Here is a 20,533-nt window from a genome sequence, read left to right as displayed (position 1 = left end):
GCTGTGCTTTTCCAGCACCACTCTAATCTTGACTCTGATCTCCAGCACCTGCAGTCCTCACTTTCGTTGCTCTATTGGCTGAATGGCCTACTTTTGTTCCTAGACTTTATGGTCTTATGGAGCATTGGGTAGATCTCAACAGTAGTAGTTAGAGTCATTCATATCTTCTACTCTTCTTGTTACTAAGTGTATAACGTAATCTGTATACAATTACTTAAATTCAAGAAACCTTAACTTGCTAGAGGTAAGTGTCTCTTCCGCCAAGACTTATTTATTGTTTAGCCTTCATCCCAAGTTACTTGACATGGATGGATTTCCCTAGCTACTATTTTGTTGAGCTGTGTTCGGTCAATACATATTCTGTTGTAGCTGATGAATCTTGATACAATAATCATGTCCAAACATAATTCAGATCATTTGGTTACCAGGAAACAAAGCCAATATTGATTATTTCCTGAAACTAATTCTGAACACGAACCATAACAATGCAAAATATTCCTGGCATGTATCTCAGAAATGTTCCAGGAGGGGCAGCAACCTTTCAACCCATCAAATCTGCACCCGCTCTCGAAATGGGCACCATGACTTGGTGCCACTCTCCTGCCTTTTCCACACAGAAACAACATGTCAGGCTATTTAAAAATCACAGTGCCCTCTGGAATGCCTCAAATGAAACTGCCGCCACCATACCTCCATCCCATGTATTCCAGACTTGAACCACTTGTGGTTTAGAAAACTTTTATTTGTACATTACATTCACTTCTTTTGTGAGACATTAAATCCGCATCCTCTCATTCTTGATCCTTTTACGAGCAGCAGTTTCACCCCAGCTTTTGGATTAGTGGTGCTGGAAGAGCACAGCAGTTCAGGCAGCATCCGAGGAGAGCAAAAATCGACGTTTCAGGCAAAAGCCCTTCATCAGGAATAAAAGGCTTTTATTCCTGATGAAGGGCTTTTGCCCGAAACGTCGATTTTGCTGCTCCTCGGATGCTGCCTGAACTGCTGTGCTCTTCCAGCACCACTAATCCAAAAGCTGGTTTCCAGCACCTGCAGTCATTGTTTTTACCTCGTTTCACCCCAGCGCCTACTCATCATTGTGAAAACTTCTATCAGATCTCCTCTTAGCTTTCTTCTCTCCAAGGACAGCAGACCAAAGCTCTCCAATATATTCTCGTAAGTGAAGTATCTTATCCCTAGAACCATGCCTGTAAAACTTTTCTGCACTCACTCCAATGCTTTTACATTCTTCAGACTGTGGCACCCTGAATTGTTCAAAATACTCCAACCAGGGTCTGACAAGTGTCTTATAAGTTCAGTATCACCTTCTTGCTCTTCTACTCCAAGGTACAATTAAGCAAGCCGAGAATACAACATGTTTTGTCAATTGCTGTCTCCATCTTCAATAGTCTGTGCACTTACACACCCTTGACCCTCTGTTCTTGCACCTCCTTTAGCGTTACTCCTTATTTTGTATCTTAACTTTTTTACACTGAACTTTAACTGCCACCTATACACTCACTCCACATATCTGTCTCTATCGTTTGAAGTTCTCACTATCTTCCTCACAGTTTACAATGCTTCTAAACTTTGTATCATACACAAACATCAAATTTTCCAGGTGTACATCAAGATCTAAATCATTAATGTATGCGAAGACAAGCAAGGGTCCCAAAACTGAGCCTTGGGCAGCTGGACCACATATCCTATTCTAGTCAAATAAATATCCACTGTTACTTGCTGTTTCTTATTCACTTTTGTATCAATGTTGCTATAATCATATCAAATAGAAGTTCATGTGCATTACATCAACTTCATTGACCCTTTCTGTTAACATATTTGTGCAAAGCCTTTTGCAATGTTCCATCAAAGCACAGCATATGCTCTGGGAAATACCACCTTATTTTCGACTTTGACATTTTACACCCTCTAGGACTCAATACTGAATTATACAACTTCAGAGACTGAACTCATAACATCTACCTTCCTTTTTTTTATATTCTCTCTACACTCAACAGACTTGTCTTGTTTACTTTGCTCTCAGCTATGAGGACCCACTCTGACCTTTGCACACCTTAATTTACATCTGTGCTACACCTCTATTCCTCCTTGACTCCAATTAGCAACTCTTTCGTCTTTTGCACTAGTCCTCCACACCATCTGCCCCACACCATCTGCCACCTCCCCCCACTTTGCTCCTCCTTTGCATCTGTAGCAAAATCATATTAAAACGTCACCATTTTCCAACCAATTTCTGTTCTGAACAGCAATACTCTACTTGAAACAAACTCTACTTTTTGCTGGGATGCTGCAACATTTGTGTTCATTTTAGTAACAAGTGCTGGATCTTTCATTTGATTGAGATCAGTTTCATAAAGCAAAGTTATCCTGGCAAAAAAAATGGGAAGTACAGTCACAATGATGAAATAATAGATATTTAAAACTAGAACAAATGCAATTCTACCTTTTAAAAACTATTGATAGTTAAATTCAGGTTATAATGTACTAGACACATGCTCACAAAATTTGGATTTTTAAAAAAAAATAAAGTAAAGTAATGTATTATGTAAGTAGGAAGAAACACAAGAAATACAGACAACCAGAAATGCAGAAAGTACTTACCACAGGGAAATATCGTATTATATTCTCCACTGGATTGTCAGCAATATCCAAAACTAAATATCTGCAAGCACAAGGTAAACATCAACTGAAGAATTTTTTTTTGTGAAGTTCCTCGTTGTAAATCCCACAATCGAGAGCATAAAATAGTCCAGAGGGATGACGGTGGCGCAACCACCTTTTACGGCCTAGTGGTATTACTGCAGAATTTTTAATCCAGAGACACAGGTAATTCTCTAGGGACAGAGGCTCAAACCCTGCCACAGCAGATGATGAAATTTGAATTCAATAAAAATAGTCTGATTAAGAATCTAATGATGCCCAATAAGTCATTGCCAATTATTGGAAAAAAAATCTTATCTGGCTCACTAATGTCCTTTAGGAAAGAAAACTGCCATCCTGACTTGGTCTGGCCCGGATTTGACTCTTTTCTACCCTCTGCACAACGGCAAATGGGCAATACGTGCTAGCCTAGCCAGTGACATCCTCATCCCATAAATGAATTTTCAGAAAGCAACGGTGTTATTAAAGTATTATGAGGCCCAGGCTAACGGTTGGTGAAACCGAAATTCAAATAATGCATCTGTAATATAATGCTGGCCTCAGTAATAGTGACTCAATACAAACTATCATTGTTGTAAAACCCCATTTGATTCATTAATGCAATTTAGGGAAGGAAATCTGCCGACCTTAATGCAAAAGACCCACATCAATATGTTTGCCTCTTAACTGCCCTTTGAAATATCCTAGCAAGCCACACAGTTCAAAAGGTAATTAAGGATGTTGAACAAATGCTGGCCTTGTTAACAAAATCTAGATCCCACGGGTAAACAAGTCTAGACATTTCTTAGCTGGCTTGTTTAGAAGAACCAATATGGTAGAATTGACCTAACCATCTTTCCTTTCCTCTCTCAGATCACTCTCCTGAGGTTAGGAAAAAGGTAGAGAGAATTGTCAAGTTTACAATCACTGGTACAATTGTTTCTGATGCTCAATGGCACAGTCAAGAATTTTGCTTGATCCTAATAAAAGATGACTATATAGCAAAAACACTTTTAAGAGGCTATTTACTAGAGTATAATTTCAAATATTTACCTAAATTTCTCTTGGAAATTTGCCTTGATGAAATTTGCCTCGATATCCTGCCGTACACATATTATGTGAGTTATTCCATTTTCCTCAAGAATAGGAAGCTACCAAAGAAAAATATTTACTATTTAGATTCTGTGATCTGCAACACCCTATCAAACAAATTGCAAATAACATGAAGCCGGAAATTATGATTTTTATGTTAATACCAGTGAAGTTAAGGATAACATCAACTACGTACTTTTTCTTTCCATGTGGCAAAGATTAGTGATAAGGTAGATGATTGGGAAAGTTATAAAAACCAAAAGATGACCAAACACAGAGTAGAGAGAAAAGATAAATTTTGAGACAATAATAATGGAGAACAAGAAAAAGGCAGAGAAATTGAATAAAAACTTTGCACAATAGAAAACACAAACAGCATTCCAAAGTTACTGAACTATCAAAGGAGATAAGGCAATATAATAACTAGAGAAAAAGCACGGAGGAAACTAAGGCCATGGGGTGCACGCAAAATTAAGGATTAAAAGAAAAGCTAGAGATAGTGGATATACGGTTACTAATCTTTCAAGAAACTTCAGATTCTGGAAAACTCCCAGAGGATTGAAAAACTGCAAATTTAACATGTTTATTAAAAAAAGAAAGCAAAATAAAGGTAACTATATTGGCCGGTTAGTTTAACATGTTAGCTGAAGCTATTGACAGGAAACAACAGATCATTTAAAGTACATAATATGGTCAAGCAGAAAAGGCAGGGCTTCACAAAGGGGAAATCATGCCTGACACACTTACTAGAATTCTTTGAGATAGTAACAAGCAGTATAGATAAAGGGGAAGCAGTGAATATATTTGGATTTTTATAATGTTTTTGATAAAGACTGCACATTAAAGTAAAGTAAGACTCATGGTGTTGTAGGCAGTATATTAGCATGGATAGAGGATTAGCTAACTAATAAAAGGCAGAGTTGCAATCAGGAGGGCAGTTTCAGGATAGTAACCTGTAAGTGAAGGCGGCGTTTGGTATACTTTCCTTTATTGGTCAGAGTATTGAGTACAGGAGTTGGGGAGGTCATATTGCAGCTGTACAGGATATTGGTTAGGCCACTTTTGGAATATTGCTTGCAAATCTGTTGTGAAACTTAAAAGGGTGCAGAAAAGATTTACAAAAATGCTGCCAGGGTTGGAGGATTTGAACGATAGGGAGAGGTTGAATACGGTAGGGCTGCTTTCCCTGGAGCATTGAAGGCTGAGTGGTGACCTTACAGAGGTTTATAAAATCATGATAGGGCAAGTAGACAAAGTCTCTTCCCTGGGATGGGGGAATCCCGAGCTAGAGGGCATAGGTTTAAGGTGAGAGGAGAAAGATATAAAAGGGACCTAAGGGGCAACATTTTCACGCAGAGGGTGGTACGTGTATGGAATGAGGAAGTGATAGAGGCTAGTATAAGTGCAACATTTAAAAGGCATCTGGATGGGTATATGAATAGGAAGGCTTTGGAGGGATATGGGCCGGGTGTTGGCTGGTGGGACTAGATTGAGTTGGGATATCTGGTCAGCATGAACGGGTTGGACTAAGGGTCTTTTCTGTGCTGTACATCTCTATGACTCTATAACTAGTGGACTGTCATAGCAACTTATTGTATACATTAATGACTTGGATGAGAAAAGTGAACATATTTATAACTAAGTTTGCGATGACATAAAAATATGTAGGAAGTAACAAAGATCACAAAATGCATACAGAGGGACATAGACAACTTAAGTGAGCAGACAACATCATGACAGATGGAACATAATGTGGAAAATGTGAGCTTATACACTTTGGCAGGCTGAGAAGAGCTGAATATGATTTCAAAGGATAAGAACTGCAGAAAGCTGTAGCATGAAGAGATTTGTGTTCTTGTGCATAAATAGCAAAAAAAAAGCTAGCAAAGAAGCTCAATGTGTAATTGGGGAATTCAAATGGAATGTTGGCCTTTATTTCAAATGGAAGAGAGTATAAAATAGGGAGGCCTTGCTGAAACTATAGAAGGCAATGAGAATACTGTGAACAGGTTTAGTCCTGTTGCCCAAAGAAAGAAAGATGCACTAACATTGAAGGCAGTCCAGAGAAGGATAACCAGACTGATCCCAGGTATGGAATGATTAAACAGACTATGCCTGCACTTGTTGTTTTTTCTTTTATGGTGGGGGGGGGGAAAAAGAGCTTATTGAAACAAAAAAATCATTAGGGGACCTGAAGGGTAAATGCAGAAAGATTGGTTCTCGATCATTACGCATGGGGAAACAGAGGGCATAATCTCAGAGTAAGGAGTTGCTCTTTTAAGATAAAGATGAGGAAGGATTTCTTCTCGCAGACGGTAGTGAATTTGTGAAATTCTGTGCACAGAGGACTGTAGAGCCTGGATCGTTGCATATATTCAAGGCTGAGACAGATAGAATTTTCATCAGTAAAAGAATCAAGGATTACAAAGCAAAGACAGGAAAGTGAAATAGGGATTTATCAGATAAGTCATGATCGCATTGAATAGTGAATCAGATTTGAATGGCCTGCACCTGATCTTAAGGTGTATGGTCCAATGAAGTTATAGATTACAATACTTTGCCAATCAGAACAGTAGAGGCCAGTACATGTTTTCTTGAATTGAAGTTGTATTCATACAAATTGTCATTTATCAATCTCTGCTACGCTTTTAAAAATAATCAACCACCAAATGCCGGTGAGTTAAAGCAATGAATAGAGGAATTTCAAAAAGTATCTTTTCATGGGGCTCAGCAATCTCTAACTACCTTTCACTGATGAGACCAGAATTAAGTACTCAAATTACAAATAGGGAGATTTCTCTAAAGATTAAGATTTCAGTCAGCAGCTCAGTATTAAGGTTTGATAAACCTGTCTCCAAATCACAATAACAACTTGCATTTGGATAATATCTTTAATATATTAAAACAGCCGAAGGAATTTCACAGAGGAACAAGAAAACCAGCTTTGAAATTAATTCACAAAAAGTGAGGCCAATTTTAAGGGTATCTTAAGAAGTTTAGGTAGAAGAAGGTTAGAGGAGCTGCAAGGCACCAGAGGAATATGAAAACAGAAATAAGAATTTTAAAAATTAAAACATTATTGGTCCAGGACCCAAAGTAAGTCAATAAGCATAGAAGTGATTGGTGAACAGAACAGTATGCAAGTTAAGATATGGGCAACACTGTGTTGATGACCTTGTCACACTCCCATTTTTTAAAAAAATCACGTTAATAATACTGATGCTGGTACAGTTGTACTCGTGCATTTGTGTTGCAGCTTACAAATGAATGCGTCATGATCTACTAATGTGCTGATCCTGTGCCTTGGTGAGTGGACTAAGTGGTGTGCTTTTTATTGAATAGGAGTGAAGACCAGGTTTGGACAAACAGCAAACTACAGATTCCTTCACATTTAAAAGGATCAGAGGACTTGTATATGAATAGCAATGCAGTCCCCATGTGCTCAAAGAAGCCATCAACATCTGGGCTGCAGTACTGTATCATGACAATCTAGACCTGTCACCATTACATGAATCAATATTTGTACAACTTGTGAACTCAGCAACCTGTTCAGCTGCATTCAGCTTCTACACCATAGATGGGATCTCTACTATACAAAATGCTCTCAAATATCTTTTGAGTTCCACGAGAAATGGGTCTTTAATAGAATGACCATGAGCCTGCTATGCCTTGAATATTTCCAATATGTTGATGATAATGTTTGCCATTCTTAAATCCACAGCTGCTTAAAAGAATTTCTGACATGTTTTAATGGGCCTCAGCCTGTGCTCAAATTCACGTTTGAAGTGAAACAGTCAAATCAGTTCCCTTTCTTCAATATATTCACTGAGAAATCAATCAGGTTGATTGTTACAACAAAACTAGCATCATTGGTCAGTACACAAGTTCAGATTCCTAGTTTCATACGCTATAAAATTGGTCTTTTGGATAGCCTCATAAATAGGGCCCAAGCCAATTTTTCCATTGTACAAACTTGATTCTGAAATAGGGCACAAAATCATACTGTGGTATAATAGCTATCCTGGTTACATCACTTCTCATTTTATATTGCACAAACTTGTGGAAGGCCTTAACGTGGTCACTTTTGGTTCTGAGAAGTCTACATCAGATTATCCTAGAAGAGTAAGGTATTTCAAATGTATGATCAACAAATGACACTAGCTGTTTTACACCAGTACTCTGCAGCAGCAATACAAGTGGTGGTTGCCACTATCTGGATGCTGCAGTCCAGTTAAATAGATATTCTGCCTCTCACAAACATGGTCACGTGGAATATAAATTTCAGTGCCAATGTGATGGCGCGTAGGCCATACACCCTAAAGATTGGCAGATCACATCAAATAGGAAGCCTTTTAGCTGTTCATAATAAGTGGCTACCGATACATCCAATCAGCTCATACTAGCAATATTCAAAACATTAGGTGCGATTCGACAATTGAATAACATCTAATAGATAATCATGAATGTGCAAGGACATATGCTGACAATCAATTTAAGATGATCATTCAAGCTTGCAGCAAGGCATGTGTGTGTTCTGGAAGCTATAGAATCCTGCTCTTAGCAGACAGAAAGAACATATACAAGCCCTGTGCCTGTTCCAATTGAACAAGATAGTTGACAGCCATCTGCTGGTTAATTTCTCAAGACAATGCCCTGCCTAATCAGAGTCTACCTGCTTAGTTTAAAATCAAATCAATGTTAACAGATGCATGCTACTTGGCAATGCCATTCCCCTTTCATGCAGTATAAACATTGATTTTCTCCTGAATTGGTATTCTTGCAAAATGTCTTAATGAGTGCAAAAGTATTTGACAAAATGTGCTTTTGCTCAATGACAATTTAGAACATAGCTGATCCATATTTCTACCTGGACACAAGGCCCATGGGGATGGATCTTTGGGAAAGGAAATATTAGTAGAAATTGATTGAAGAATCGGGTTGCAAGTTTTCTTAGATAGCCCTGAAACTGTCAGAATCAAGTCAGTACTTAAACATCTGACAGACAGAAAGGATGAGACAAAGTTAGCTAGTACTGAACCTGAAATAGAGAAAATACTCTATTGTTCATCATGCAAACTGGAGTCCACATTCGAATGGAGAGACTGAGCTCCAGACAATTTAAAAGGAGGCTGGAAAATTCACCTAACTTGAGCTAGAGTGGAGGAATCCCCATTTTTAAGTCCCACAGTGAAAGTCAGCTCTAGGATGAGAAGTTATCTGGCTTGGAAAGGAAAAGGAAGCAAGCTATCAGGAGCGGAGAACAACTTTGGATGGCTCCAGGCAAATGAAATGTCCACGATAGGACACCAGCAGATAATCAGAGGGAGAAATTAAGACTTACTAAAAATTAAAAGAATTTATTTTCAATTGATTAGAATATAAGCAGCCCACAAAAATAGCGTTGCTCTTAGGTTCTTAGAATAAATTTTAAAGCTAACATAATAACCTTATTCAAAAAGAGATAAAGCATTAAAATGCAAGCTAAATGCTTAAAATTTATAATAGGAGATTTGTTTGAAGCTGTTATGAAAGTTAAAGTAGGGCACTTAAATAAGTTGAGTCAGTGTGAATATAGTTTGTGAAAGAAATATGAAGTTTGATCAGTCTATTGGAGTTCTTTGAGGTAACCAAGCTGTGGATAAAGGTGAACCAGTGGCTGTATTGTACTTAAGATTCCAGAAGGCTTTTGATAAAGTAGCACATCAAAGCTTACTAGGGAAAATAAAAACTCATGTTGTGGGAGACAGCATATTTGCACAAATGAATAATTAGCTAACGAACAGGAAGTTTTTTGGGGGTCAGCAAGATTTACAAAAGGTCCCTGATTTAAAAGGATCTGACAAATGAATGTTCACACTTACGAATGTGACCTTATACAGGGATATAAATTCAAGTTCCCGACATGCGAACATTTCCTGTACTTAGGAACTACTTCTTTATATGGTTTTCTGACTTGCAAACAAATCAAATTGCAAATGGACTCCAGACCAGAACCCATACGCAACTTGGGGGACTGTCTGTAAGCAGTGGTGTGTCACAACAAGTAGTACTGTGATCTCAATTAGAGTCAGATGTACAGCATGGAAACAGACACTTTGGTCCAACTTGCCCATGTTGACTAGATATCCCAACCCAAACGAGTCCCAACCTGCCAGCACCCAGTCCGTATCTCTCCAAACCCCTCTTATTCATAAACCCATCCAAATGTCTTTTGAACGTTGCAATTGTACTAGCCTCCACCATTGCCTATGGCAGCTCATTCCATACACGTGCCACCCTCTGCGTGAAAAAGTGGCCCTTTAGGTCTCTTTTATATCTTTCTCCTCTCACCCTAAACCTATGCCCTCTAGTTCTGGACTCCCCCACCCCAGGGAAGAGACTTTGTCTATTTATCCTATCCATGCCCCTCATGACTGTGTAAACCTCTATAAGGTCACCTCTCAGCCTCTGTCGTTCCAGGGAAACAACAACCCTAACCTATATTCAACCTCTCCCTATAGCTCAAATCCTCCAACCCTGGCAACATCCTTGTAAATCTTTTCTGAACCCTTTCAAGTTTCACAACGTCTTTCCAACAGTGGTCTAACCAATGTCCTGTACAGCTGCAACATGACCTCCCAACTCCTGTACTCAATACTCTGACCAATAAAGGAAAGCATACTAAACGCCTTCTTCACTATCCTATCTACCTGCGACTCCACTTTCAAGGAGCTATGAACCTGCACTCCAAGGTCTCCTTGTTCAGCAACACTCCCTAGGACCTTACCATTAAGTGTATAAGTCCTGCTAAGATTTGCTTTCCCAAAATGCAGCACCTCACACTTATCTGAATTAAACTCCATCTGCCACTTCTCAGCCCAATGGCCCATCTGGTCAAGATCACACTGTAATCTGAGATAACCTTCGCTGTCCACTACACCTCCAATTTTGGTGTCATCTGTGAACTTACTAACTATAACTCTTATGCTCACATCCAAATCATTTATATTATGGATGAAAAGTAGTGGACCCAGCACCGATCCTTGTGGCACTCCACTGGTCACAGACCTCCAGTCTGAAAAACAACCCTCCACCACCACCCTCTGTCTTCTACCTTTGAGCCAGTTCTGTATCCAAATGGCTAGTTCTAGTTCTCCCTGTACTCCATGAGATCTAATCTTGTTAACTAGTGTTCCATGGGGAACCTTGTCGAATGCCTTACTGAAGTCCATATGGATCATGTCCACCGCTCTGCCCTCATCAATACTCTATTACTTCTTCAAAAAACTCAATCAAGTTTGTGAGACATGATGCACAAAGCCATGTTGACTATCCCTATTCAGTCTTACCGTTCCAAATACATGCACATCCTGTCCCTCAGGATTCCCTCCAACACCTTGCCCACCACCGACGTCAGGCTCACTGGTCTATAGGTCCCTGGCTTGTCCTTACCACCCTTCTTAAACAGTGGCACCATGTAAGCCAACCTCCAGTCTTCCGGCACTTCACCTGTGACTATAGATGATACAAATATCTCAGCAAGAGGCCCAGCAATCACTTCCCTAGCTTCCCACAAAGTTCTCGGGTACAGCTGATCAGGTCCTGGGGATTTATCCACTTTTATGCGTTTCAAGACATCCAACACTTCCTCCTCTGTAATATGGACATTTTTCAAGATGTCACCATCTATTTCCCTACATTCTATATCTGCCATGTCCTTATCCACAGTAAATACTAATGCAAAATACTCGTTTAGTATCTCCCCCATCTCCTGCAGCTCCACAAAAAGGCTGCATTGCTGATGTTTGAGGGGCCCTATTCTCTCCCTACTTCCCCTTTAGTCCTTAATCTATTTGTAAACACCCTTTGGATTCTCATAATTCTATTTGCCAAAGCTATCTCATGTCCCCTTTCTGTCCTCCTGACTTCCCTCTTAAGTATACTCCTACTGCCTTTATACTCTAAGGATTAGTTTGATCTATCCTGTCTATACCTGACATTATGCTTCCTTCTTCTTAACCAAACCCTCAATTTCTTTAGTCATCCAGCATTCCCGATACCTACCAGCCTTTCCTTTCACCCTAACAGGAGTACACTTTCTCTGGACTCTCGTTATCTCATTTCTGAAGGCTTCCCATTTTCCAGCCGTCGCTTTACCTGCGAACATCTGTCCTCAATCAGCTTTTGAAAGTTCTTGCCTAATACCAACAAAATTGGCCTTTCTCCAATTTAGAACTGCAACTTTTAGATCTGGTCTATCCTTTTCCATTACTATTTTAAAATGCTTACAATTTATTTAATTAAATTAGATGAAAAGATGGAAGGTATGGTTGTCAAATCAGATGACACAAGATGAGAAAAAGTTGTACAGGCCAAGTTCTGTTTGTTGGGGTTTAGACTAATTGAAACAAGAATCTGAGGGGTCTTGACAAGATAGATGCAGAGAAGATGTCTCTCCTTTTGGGAGAATCTAGAACTTGGGATCACTGTACAAAAAAACAGGAATTGCACATTTAAAACAGATACAGCAAATGTTTTCTCTCAAAGGGCTGAAGACTTTGGAACTTCTAAAAATGCAGCTGTAACAAGAGTCATGGAATATATTTGAGGCAGAGGCAAATTGATTCTTGTTAAACAAGGATATGAAAGGCTAGGCAGGAATGCAAGTTTGAAGTTACAATCAGTTCAGCCATGATGTTACTGAACAGCAAAGCAGGCTCAAAAGGCTGAACAGCCTACTTTTGCTCTCAGATCATACAAAGTCCTGCGTGACACTTTTACTCATTCATTGGAAATTCAAGCTTTTTTTTGAAAACAGAATTTGTCATCTCTACGGGGATCATAAAGCCTGTTTTTTTTTAAAAATCGAGTGGGAGACCAACACTAAGGTTGGGCTTGACAAACAAATGCCATGGTGGCTTCATAGCTTCTTTCAAGCAACCAAGATTTAACCAGTTGCAGGATGATCACTGACCTCAACAGAACTTCTATGACTGGAAAAAACAAAAGTAAATACTACTTTGCAAATAGTCATTCAATAAGCACCTTTTTTTTAAATATAAGAGACACAATGCATCCTGCATTATATCACAGCCTAACTTTAGGGGAGTTGCGTTTAAGTCTTAAGACACAGACTGACTGAAAAGAGTTAAAGTTTTCTGAGGAGAGAAAGGCTCAACACAAAAAAGTGTGTCAATTCCTTGAATGTATCTTAAGCAGCAAAAATTTCATTTATCACAGGAATAAACATTAATCTCATGCATCAGAAGCTAGTAGGGACTTATTTCAGAATAATCTTCAAAATTACTGTCAAAGTACAGAGGAACCTCGATTATCCGAACAAGATGGGCAGGCACTATATCGTGCGGATAACTGATTATTCGGTTAATTGATTTCCTCTGGGGCTCGGAGTTTTCTGTGAAGTCTGCTCCCCGTTCAGGAGACTAGACAAAAGCACACTGCGTGTGAGACCACACTCTCCCCTCTCCCCCCCGCCCCGCCCCCATCGTCTGCCCACTCCCCCCCCCCCAACTCCTGCCAGGGCAACTGGACTGTACACCAACAGTAAGATTGCTGCCGCTGTTATGGGGTAAGTCTCCAAACACACACACACAAACTTTTTGACAGGTTCCACCTCTGCCCTGTACAGGACAATGTTGGAGAGATTATCTGGAGAAGGAAGGTTTAGGGTTGACCCCTGTGTAGAACTCCAGGGAAGGTTTAGAGGGGTGGGGGGTGGGGGGAGGTGGTGTGGCAATAGGAGGTCAGTCTTTTGGAGCTGGTGCCTAGACTGTCCACGACTGTTCTCAGCACCATTTCAGTGAGCCAAGTTCATTTTTAAGCATTGTACCTGTAAACAAAAGACGCTATCAGAGTTGAAACAACTCTTTGACATAATGTTTCTATCAGATCTCTTTCGGATAATCTGATATTCAGATAATCGAGGTAAAATCTCCTTCCTCTCATGAGATACATTCAATAATTCCTACAAAAGAATCTCAGATGCTTAAGTTCACCCTTCTATTCGACATATATGTTCATTATCAGCATTGCTGATCATTTGGACTTTCATACTACGTGAACTTTACTTGTGAAATCTTGTAATTCCCAATTGGCCCAAGTTAGGAGTCAAGACATTCTGGTTTAAAAACGAAGATGCTCATTGTCATCATCGTTACGCTGCCAATTCATGTTCTGGAGGTGCCGGTGTTGGACTGGGGTGGACAAAGTTACAAAAAAATCACACAACACCAAGTTATAGTACAGCAGGTTTATTTGGAAGTATAGCTTTCAAAGCAGCGCTTCAAAAGCTAGTATTTCCAAATCTGTTGGACTATAACCTGGCTTTGTGTGATTTTTAACTTTGTCTGATTTGATTTTCCAATACACAGTTGAGGAAATGAATCGTGCTACCAGCAAAGGGAACAGTAAAACTTTTTTTTAAAATGCAGAAGTAGCATATATTTCGCTTCACTGAGAACAGTCTTATTTTATTTCTTAAAGCTCATACCTTACTTTTCATAGCAGCAGAATACGGCCCCAAATACAAGCCAGGTAATATCTCCTATGAACAAAAAAGGTTGTTAGGCAACTGGATAAAATGAAAAAGCACATTACCAATGATAACTATGTTCTATAATAAAAAGTCAAAATAAAACTGAGTTTTCAAAAGTAGAGTGTAATAATCTTTTCCTCTATTTCTGCATTATAAGAATTTTCTTCTAATAAGCATCTGAAATGTCTTTAAATTTTGTACCTGCTGTTTTGTCTGTTTAATGCCATGTTAATTTATTGCTTGTTCATTGAAAATATGTTTGCATTTTGTTCTTTTCCAATTGTTTATAAATTAGTTCCATTTTCTATTTCTAAATTCACAGGACTTTTCTACTTAGCTGCATTCTACTACAAAGAACTCAAAATTAGAATATACCAAAAAGTATTCTGCAGCTATCCAATCACATGCAAAAAATAAATTACACTTGTGATGGCTGTCTAATTACATAATTATAAATAGTAAAGATTTAACTTGACACACGATACCTAATTTACACAACATGCACAATCCTCTTCTCCCACTCCCTCCCCAGCCCAGAATTTTGCAGATATCTGCATTCCAACCCCGACAGTGGGGACTACAATTCCCAAGGGCACTCCGCAATAACAGCGCCATTCAGCTCAGCACATCTATGCCAGCTTTCATGCCCCATATGATCCAAATGGGACAACAGCAAATTTTATTTTCTAATTTTAGTGTTTTGAATGCACTCAATCTTTGTGGGGATGGAAGTTTGGTCGACCTATGTCTCTACAACTGCTCCTCTCCATGTCACAATGCGATAACTGCAATAAGGATATGGAGAGGTAAAAAGTGTTGTCAAACCAGAAAAAAACACAATCATTATAGAAATAAATGTGAAAAGAATTGGATAAAAGCACAAAATAAAACGTTGAAGAACAGCAGCTGGAACATGTTAATTAATCTATCATTGATGTTTCTAATTTACAGCAATCTAGGTTTGTTCAATATATTGTTTCTGTTGCATGACACTAATCTTTGGCTATACATTGTGTCTTATGATCCTGCTCCACAGCTGCCTGACGAAGTGGCAGTGCTCCGACAACTCGTGCTTCCAAATAAACTGGTTGGACTATAACCTGGTGTTGTGTGATTTTTAACTTGCTCCACCCCAGTCCAACACTGGCACCTCCACATCATAACATTACTATAGCAGAGCCATGGAGCTAGGCATGTAAGCCAACAGATGCCCTGAGGCAGAATGCCACTTTTGAAGAAAAGGTGCAGTTACACTTTTGAAATAGAATACAGATGAAGGGAAAGACACAAAAAAAAGCTATTTATTATTAGCTGTGGATGTAGGTTTGCTCACTGAGTTGCAAGGTTCATTTCCAGACGTTTTGTTACCCTGCTAGGTAACATCTTCATGGGCCTCAGGCGAAGCAATGCTGAAAATTCCTGCTTTCTATGTTTGGGTTTCTTTGGGTTGGTGATGTCACTTCCTGTGATGTTATTTCCAGCAAAGTCACTTCCTGTTACTTTTTTCAGGGGCAGTAGATTGGGGGGGGGGGGGTGGTCTAACTCGATGCGTTTGTTGATAGAGTTCCGCTTGGAATACCATGCTTCTAGGAATTCTCGTGCGTGTCTCTGTTTGGCTTGTCCTAGGATGGATGTGTTGTTCCAGTTGAAGTGGTGTCCTTCCTCATCCATATGTGAAGATACTCGTGAGAGTGGGTCATGTCTTTTTGTAGCTAATTGGTGTTCATGTGTCCTGGTGGCTAGTTTTCTGCCTGTTTGTCCAATGTAGTGTTCGTTACAGACCTTGCACGATATTTTGTAAATGGTGTTAGTTTTGCTCATTATCTGTATAGGGTCTTTGCAGACAAAACATGTCCAGAATCTCTAGCCACTCTCCCCTACATCAAAAGACGTCTCAGAAATGACTGCCAGACTATTCAGGCCCCTTGGTATCATGGTAGCCCACTAACACACTAAAACAACAGCTAATGAACTTGAAAGACCCGATACAGATAATGAGTAAAACTAACGTAATTTACAAAATACCATGCAAGGGCTGTAACAAACACTACATTGGACAAACAGGCAGAAAACTAGCCACCAGGACACATGAACACTAATTAGCCACAAAAAGACATGACCTCTCTCACTAGTATCCTCACATACGGATGAGGAAGGACACCACTTCGACTGGGACAACACATCCATCCTAGGACAAGCCAAACAAAGACACGCACGAGAAGTCCTAGAGGCATGGCATTTCAATCAGAACTCTATCAACACACACATCCAGTTAGACCCCATCTACCACCCCCTGAAAAAAGGAATAGGAAGTGACTTCACCACAGGAAATAACATAATTAACCCAAAGAAACCCTAACATATAAATAGAAAGCAGCAATTTTCCAGCATTGCTTCACCTGAGACCCACTGAAGATGTTGCCTAGTAAGGTAACAAAACATCTGGAAATGAACCTTGCAGCTCAGCAAGCAAACCTACATCTAAAATCTCAACCTGAGCTACAAATCTTCTCAAAACTCGCTATTAGCTGTTTCATACAAAATGCAAAATATAATCATAATAAGTAATGATTTTGTCAAGTCAATTTCAGCCTTGGACAACTGTCTGTATGGAGTTTGCATATTCTATGCACGTTTCCCAGGTGCTCCATTTCCAACATAGTCCAAAAATGTGCTGATTGGGCTGACTGGCCATGCTGAAATTGTCCGTAGTGTTCAGGCTAGGTGGATTAACCATAGCAAATATGGAGTTACAGGATATGGTAAGGAGCTAGGTCTGGGTGGAATGCTCTTCAGGGTGTCAGTGCAGATTCAATGGACTGAATGGCCTCCTTTTGCTCTAGGGATTCTATGATGCTATGATTAATACAATGAGAAAATGAATGAACTATAAAAGAGGCCTCAGTGTTGAAAACAGTAAAACAATAGCACTTGGATTACCTGCATCGCACGTCTCATTGGATATATCCAATCCTAAACGGCAAAAAAAATTATGTAAGATATTACAGTTGTGAATTCTTCCTAACATGAGTAATCGATAACACTCATTTTTGCCCAATTCGAATCTGTGACATTTAAAATTCATCACCTCTTCAAACCACAGCATTTATTCCCTATTTCCAAAACTCCAATTTTTATGACCATTATTTCAGATTTTGAATTTCAGCCGGATTATTTTGCCAGTTGTATTTAAAACATTTTCTTCCATACTTAGTCTGATTTCACACACGTGAATGTCAGGTTGCCTTGAGAAATAATCTTGAATCAAACAGACTACAAAACTATTTCATTTTTTAAAAGTTAAGAGTTGATTGTCTTTGAAAGAAATATGACTATTGGAGAGAAATACCAATTTGTACTTTTGAAAACACCAAGTAATAAAGTGCATCTACACTGATAATAATATTAGCAACAGCTCATTATATTTTTAACTTCAATCAAAAAGCTTACAAAGAAAAATATGAAAGTTCCCAAAGTTAAATATCATCAAATGTTACCAACTTTCAAATAAAATTGCAGTTTAATTGTAATACTTTCAAACAAACATCAGCTAAAAAACCAGAAATGCAGTTACAAAAAATAAGTCTTTATCATAATTTTAACTGCAATTATAATTAGCAAACAGTCTGTATGTACCAGAGTCACAACCATAATCAAAGTGTGCTCAGTACTTCAACAGACAGGAAAGGGTAGGAGTTTAAGTAACAAATCATGATTAATTTTTTTTGCAATCAACTGACATGATAGATGGAAGCCAATGCTGAAATCTATAAAAGTCTATGTTTATAACCGTGCAGCTACACAAATGTAATTAAATCTAAGGGATTACCATTTAGTATAGGAGATAACTCAAAAAGGAGAAGCCGATTTAAACACAGGTCTGCTTTGACAAGGGTTGACAAGTGTCATGTGGTCAAACCTTGGTTATTATTTTCAGAGATCCCATTTCAGTATCAGTCGGGGTGAGGGTTCAGAGCTATCATTTAAAAAGTTAATTTAAAATACTGTCCACTTAATGTTTTTGAAGTGCAAGGTGTATACATTTTTTAAAATTATATTTACACAGTCTCATTAACTAACTATTAATTCCTTTCTGTATAATGATCTCCAAAAATGAGGCCCTGAAATTTTTGGTTAATTTAAATGTATAAAAATTACTGTAAATCTGAAATAAAATACATAAAACAAGATCATTGGTCAGAATCTACAGAGAGAAAGAGTTTAATATTTTAGATCAATGATCGGTCAGAACTGGTTTTAATGAAAAGGCAACGTATCTGAAAACTAATCCTATTTTTGTAAGAATACAATAACTAGGAACAGGAATAGGCCATGCAGCTCCTCAGGCCTGCTCTGCCATTCACTTAGATCATGGCTGATCTGATTACTGTACTCCATATTTCTACCTAGCCTCAATAATCTTTCAGCCCTTTGGTTATTAAGAACCTATCCACTTCTGCCTTAATTCCACATTTCCCATATATCATTTGCCAGATGTGAGCCCACAACTTAACCTTCCTGCATCTCTTTGTAGCCTCTGTCTCTCTCCACAACATACCTGTCCTATTTCACATGTTTTCTAAACTTTGTTTTTTCCTACTGGGCCCACTTCATCTTTTACCAATTAATGTTTTACACTTAAAAAGAAAATTTACAGCAAGAAACCTATTGGGTCTGTCCTGGCCAAAGAAATGCTACTCAACCTAACCCCTCTTTCCACATTCAAGTGCATATCCAAGCATTAATTTTAAAGATGAGGAGATATTCTGCCTCTATCAGTCTTTTGGGCAGTTCAAGACTTCCATCATCCCCTGACAATAGCGTTTCTCATCTCCCCTTTATCTAACATGTATGCTACTGGTCATTAATCTCTTTGAAAGAGAAGTAGGTCACTTCTATTAACTCTGTTATGGTGCCTCTTAAAATGCCACCTCAACAATACTTAAGAAGTTCAAGAGCCCTCATGAAGACATGATCAACATCCAGATTTACATTGATAAATGGCATTAACATTCACATCAAGTCCCAGGTAATGGGCCATCCTCAACAAGATCAAAGCTAACCACCTCACACTGATGTTTGGCAATATTACCATCGCAAAATCTTGCACTATCCTAGTGGATTATCACTGACCAGAAATTTAGCTGGACCAGGCAAATAAATACTATAGCTATTGGAGCAAATGAGGGGCTAGGAACTCTTATTTTTTCAACAAATCCACTCGGCGGGAATTTGTCAAATCCATGGTATGCCCTTCTTTGCTCCAAGTTATTTTAACTGTTTAAAAGGAGCTGAAACCAAAGTTTAAAAATATCGTACCTGTTTGAGATTTATTCCTGGGTATGTCCAACGCCAAACACAGGTAACCATACCTTACACTGGTAAGGAATGTCTGAATACCTTTACTAGCTTTTTTCTCCCTTGCTCAGGCTCCAGCTAAGTCCAACAGCCAGAAGGCCTTCCCCATGCCTCAAGCAGGAAGAACGATCACAGCTTACACAACCACCAAGCTTCCCTTTTCTTCTTTAGCTCAAAGCTTATGATATTTTACCATAAGGTTAATAAACAGTTTTAATCCGTGTCTTTTTTTTTGAAAAAGAGCAAAAAAAAAGTTTCCTGAACGCTTTTGAATACGTTTTGTTGAAGTTTAAGTGGAGTTGGGTTTGTTCCTCAATCCCACGTGTTGCTGACTTGTCAAATAGGGGCAAGCACGGCCAAGATCTAATAAATACTGTTCCCTAAAAAGAAGTTGAATCGCCACACGAGACAAAAACAAAAGAGCCTGAACAGTTCAGTGAACTTCACGGCTACTCCTGAGACACACGAGTGAAAACAAAGCATTAAATACTCTGCGGTAAGCGGCCATCTCACATCCCAAACGGCGGCTCGCCCAGTGCCTAGACCCCGGTAACAGTGCCTGGGAGCCGGCCTCCACTCACCTTCCCCGGGTCAGGCTCACCTCCTGCCTCCCCCCCCCCCGTCCCCTGCAAGATCAGAGCCGGCTTTGTTCACAACTTTAGGCCGAAACTCGGCGCCGGTTTACGTTTACCCACCCCCGCGTCTTCCCTGGAAGACGGTAAAGCCGGGAATTCCAGGTGTACTCCATCCATCTCTCGCTCTATCGATCCGGGGGGGGGGCGGTAACGGCCGTTAATTTCGCCCCCCCAACCCCCCGTCAGATATTCTCGCTCTTTCTGTTACGTCTGCTGGAACTCACGCGCCGCCATGCTGCTGGAGACCAACATCAAC

General features: G+C 39.3%; 1 protein-coding gene across 5 annotated transcripts in view; it reads right to left on the bottom strand.

The window, feature by feature from the left end:
* Nucleotides 1-20,533, bottom strand: part of styx (serine/threonine/tyrosine interacting protein) — a 39,562-nt gene extending 19,029 nt beyond the window's left edge. For 4 of the 5 annotated variants that reach the window (XM_072568722.1, XM_072568723.1, XM_072568724.1 and 1 more), the window contains exons 1-5: nt 20,338-20,533; nt 17,225-17,257; nt 14,240-14,293; nt 3,712-3,809; nt 2,620-2,680 (exon numbers count right to left, since the gene is read on the bottom strand). In XM_072568722.1, coding sequence (XP_072424823.1) covers nt 2,620-2,680; nt 3,712-3,809; nt 14,240-14,293; nt 17,225-17,257; nt 20,338-20,394 — 303 coding nt within the window. In that variant the 5' untranslated portion in view covers nt 20,395-20,533. Of the gene's footprint in view, nt 1-2,619; nt 2,681-3,711; nt 3,810-14,239; nt 14,294-17,038; nt 17,141-17,224; nt 17,258-20,337 lie in introns of all 5 variants that reach the window. The other variant, XM_072568726.1, reaches the window with a different exon arrangement.

This window comes from Chiloscyllium punctatum, chromosome 4 (genome assembly GCF_047496795.1).
Source record: "Chiloscyllium punctatum isolate Juve2018m chromosome 4, sChiPun1.3, whole genome shotgun sequence".
Lineage (NCBI taxonomy): Eukaryota > Metazoa > Chordata > Chondrichthyes > Orectolobiformes > Hemiscylliidae > Chiloscyllium > Chiloscyllium punctatum.
This window is presented reverse-complemented; position numbering and strand designations above follow the sequence as displayed.